This window comes from Nipponia nippon, unplaced genomic scaffold (genome assembly GCF_047370975.1).
Source record: "Nipponia nippon isolate SJK-2023a ecotype South Korea unplaced genomic scaffold, ASM4737097v1 scaffold_32, whole genome shotgun sequence".
Taxonomy (NCBI): domain Eukaryota; kingdom Metazoa; phylum Chordata; class Aves; order Pelecaniformes; family Threskiornithidae; genus Nipponia; species Nipponia nippon.
In genome coordinates, this window is record NW_028262350.1 from 6,332,378 (window position 1) to 6,334,422 (window position 2,045).

A 2,045-nucleotide genomic window follows, 5' to 3' on the forward strand; every position below is an offset into this window, starting at 1 on the left:
GCAACTGGTGCCCTTCAGGGGTCCGTCCTGGGACCAATACTGTTTCCTGCCTTCATCAATGACATGGATAGTGCGATTGAGTGCGCCCTCATCAAGTTTGTGCATGACACCAGGGTGAGGGGCGCAACTGGTACGCCTGAGGGAAGGGACGCTGTCCAGAGGGATCTTGACAGGCTTGAGGAATGGTCCGATGTGAAATTCAGGAACTTGGACAAGGCCAAGTCCACGGTCCTGCACCTGCGTTGGGACAATCCTCCGTATCAGCACAGACTGGAGGATAAACGGCTGAGAGCAGCCCTGCTCTGAGACCTTATTGCAGCCTTTCAGTATATAAAGGGGACTTATCAGGAAGTTGGAGAGAGACATTTTATCAAGGCCTGTAGGGACCGGAGAAGAGCAACGGTTTTAAACTGAAACTGGGTAGATGAAGCTTGGACGTAAGGAAGAAATGTATTACGATGAGGGTGGTGAGACCCTGGAAAAGGTTGCCCCGAGAACGATGGGCTGCCCCATCACGGGCAGTGTTGAAAGTGAGGTTCGAGGGAACTTTGAGTGACGTGATGTAGTGCCAGCTATCCCTGCCCATGGCAGGGGGGTTGGACTAGATGATCTTTCAAGGTCTCTTCCAAGCACAACCATTCTCTGATTGTATTCTACTATGGTCTGCTGTCAAGGCAGCCCACTGCACTGTGTTCCTCTGTTCCTTTGAGAATGCTATGGTGAGGATGGGTTGTCCTGGCCTCTCCTGGGAAGCTAGTGCCTATGTCTTGTCAATACCACATTCCCCGCTGACTACTCGCATCACAGTGTTGAGCTTTCCAAGGAAAAAGAAGAGGTGTGCACAACAAAGTGGATGACAAAGTAGTCACTGAACTATGTCGGGTAATTCCATTGCGACGCAGAAAGGCAGACAATTTTAGAAACTGGAGGATCACCCGATGCGCAACTAAGCATGCTGACTGCAAGCCTGTGTTGACAATCCGTGCAAAATCATGCCCAACACCCCCTCCCAGAACCAGCCCTGAGGAACATGTCTCGGCGTGGGCATCATGGGAGAGGATCTGCAGGGGAAAGGATGAGAGAGAAGCGCAGGCTGGGATGCAGCAGAACTTTAATGAGTGGAAAGAGGGAAATGAGGTCGATCCGAGTGGAGGCCTCAGTGCAGGCAGCAGCTTTAGCAGGGGAGGCACCGGCTGCCGCAGTAGCGGCTGCCGAAGCCCGAGAGGCCAAAGCCGCCAGAGGAGATGGGCACTCCCTGAGAGCTGAGGATGCTGCCAACGGCAGCGGAGGTGGAGGATCCCACGGCAGTGTTCTGCGGGAAGGAGCTGAGGATGGGTCCGGGCAGGGTCACCACCACGGGGGAGGGCTGGATGACGACGGTGGAGTCCTGGCACTGCCTGACACAGGGCTCATTGCAGCTGTTGGCCAGCGGGGTGGGGCCGCAGGGCTGGCAGGGCAGGCACGGGTTGTAGCAGGACATGTCTTGGGTCTGGAGGTGCGCCTGAGAGAGAGAGGGCAGGGGGAAGGAGAGGAGGAGGGGTGGTTGAAGAGCAGCCTATCCCCCCAGCACAAGGCCGCCCCTTTCCCTCAGCCCAAAGGAGCTTCACCAAAAGTGAGTAAGCCCAGGGAGGTCTTCACCTAGCGCATAGCTCAGGAGATACCTCAGCCAAGCATCAGCCTCTCTCCATGTCCCACCTTCTGCTCCCTTCCCTCTCCCATGGCCAGCAGCCTCAGGACCCAGCATAGGACAAAGAGGCAGGTATGTGTTGAGAAATCCCCGAGGAGGAGAAGGAGGAGTAGGCTGAGGAGGAGGAAGAACAGAAAGGGCTCCAAACTCACCTTCTTCCCAGGGAGGTGGAGGCAAGAAGAGTGGATGAGAGAGTGAGGAGCAGGGCCCGCTTTTATACTGCTCCTGCACCGCCCCAGGCCCACAGTCACTGCTGTGAGTGGGCACTAATTTTCCAACAGACCCACCTCCCAAGCAAAATATGCTACCTAATGGCCCAGGCTGTGGTCTGGTTTCCATCAACACCGTCATTTCATTT

The 2,045-nt window shown here is 55.6% G+C and overlaps 1 protein-coding gene across 1 annotated transcript; it reads right to left on the reverse strand.

The window, feature by feature from the left end:
* Positions 1-1,174: 1,174 nt before the first annotated feature.
* Positions 1,175-1,480, reverse strand: LOC148054307 (feather keratin Cos1-2-like). The gene has a single exon (XM_087770338.1). It carries the CDS (start codon positions 1,478-1,480, stop codon positions 1,175-1,177), a length of 306 nt encoding a protein of 101 aa, XP_087626464.1.
* Positions 1,481-2,045: the final 565 nt, after the last annotated feature.

Bases quoted from the DNA above. Each gene is read 5' to 3' on its own strand.
- LOC148054307 (XM_087770338.1), bottom strand. From the start codon at position 1,480: ATGTCCTGCTACAACCCGTGCCTGCCCTGCCAGCCCTGCGGCCCCACC.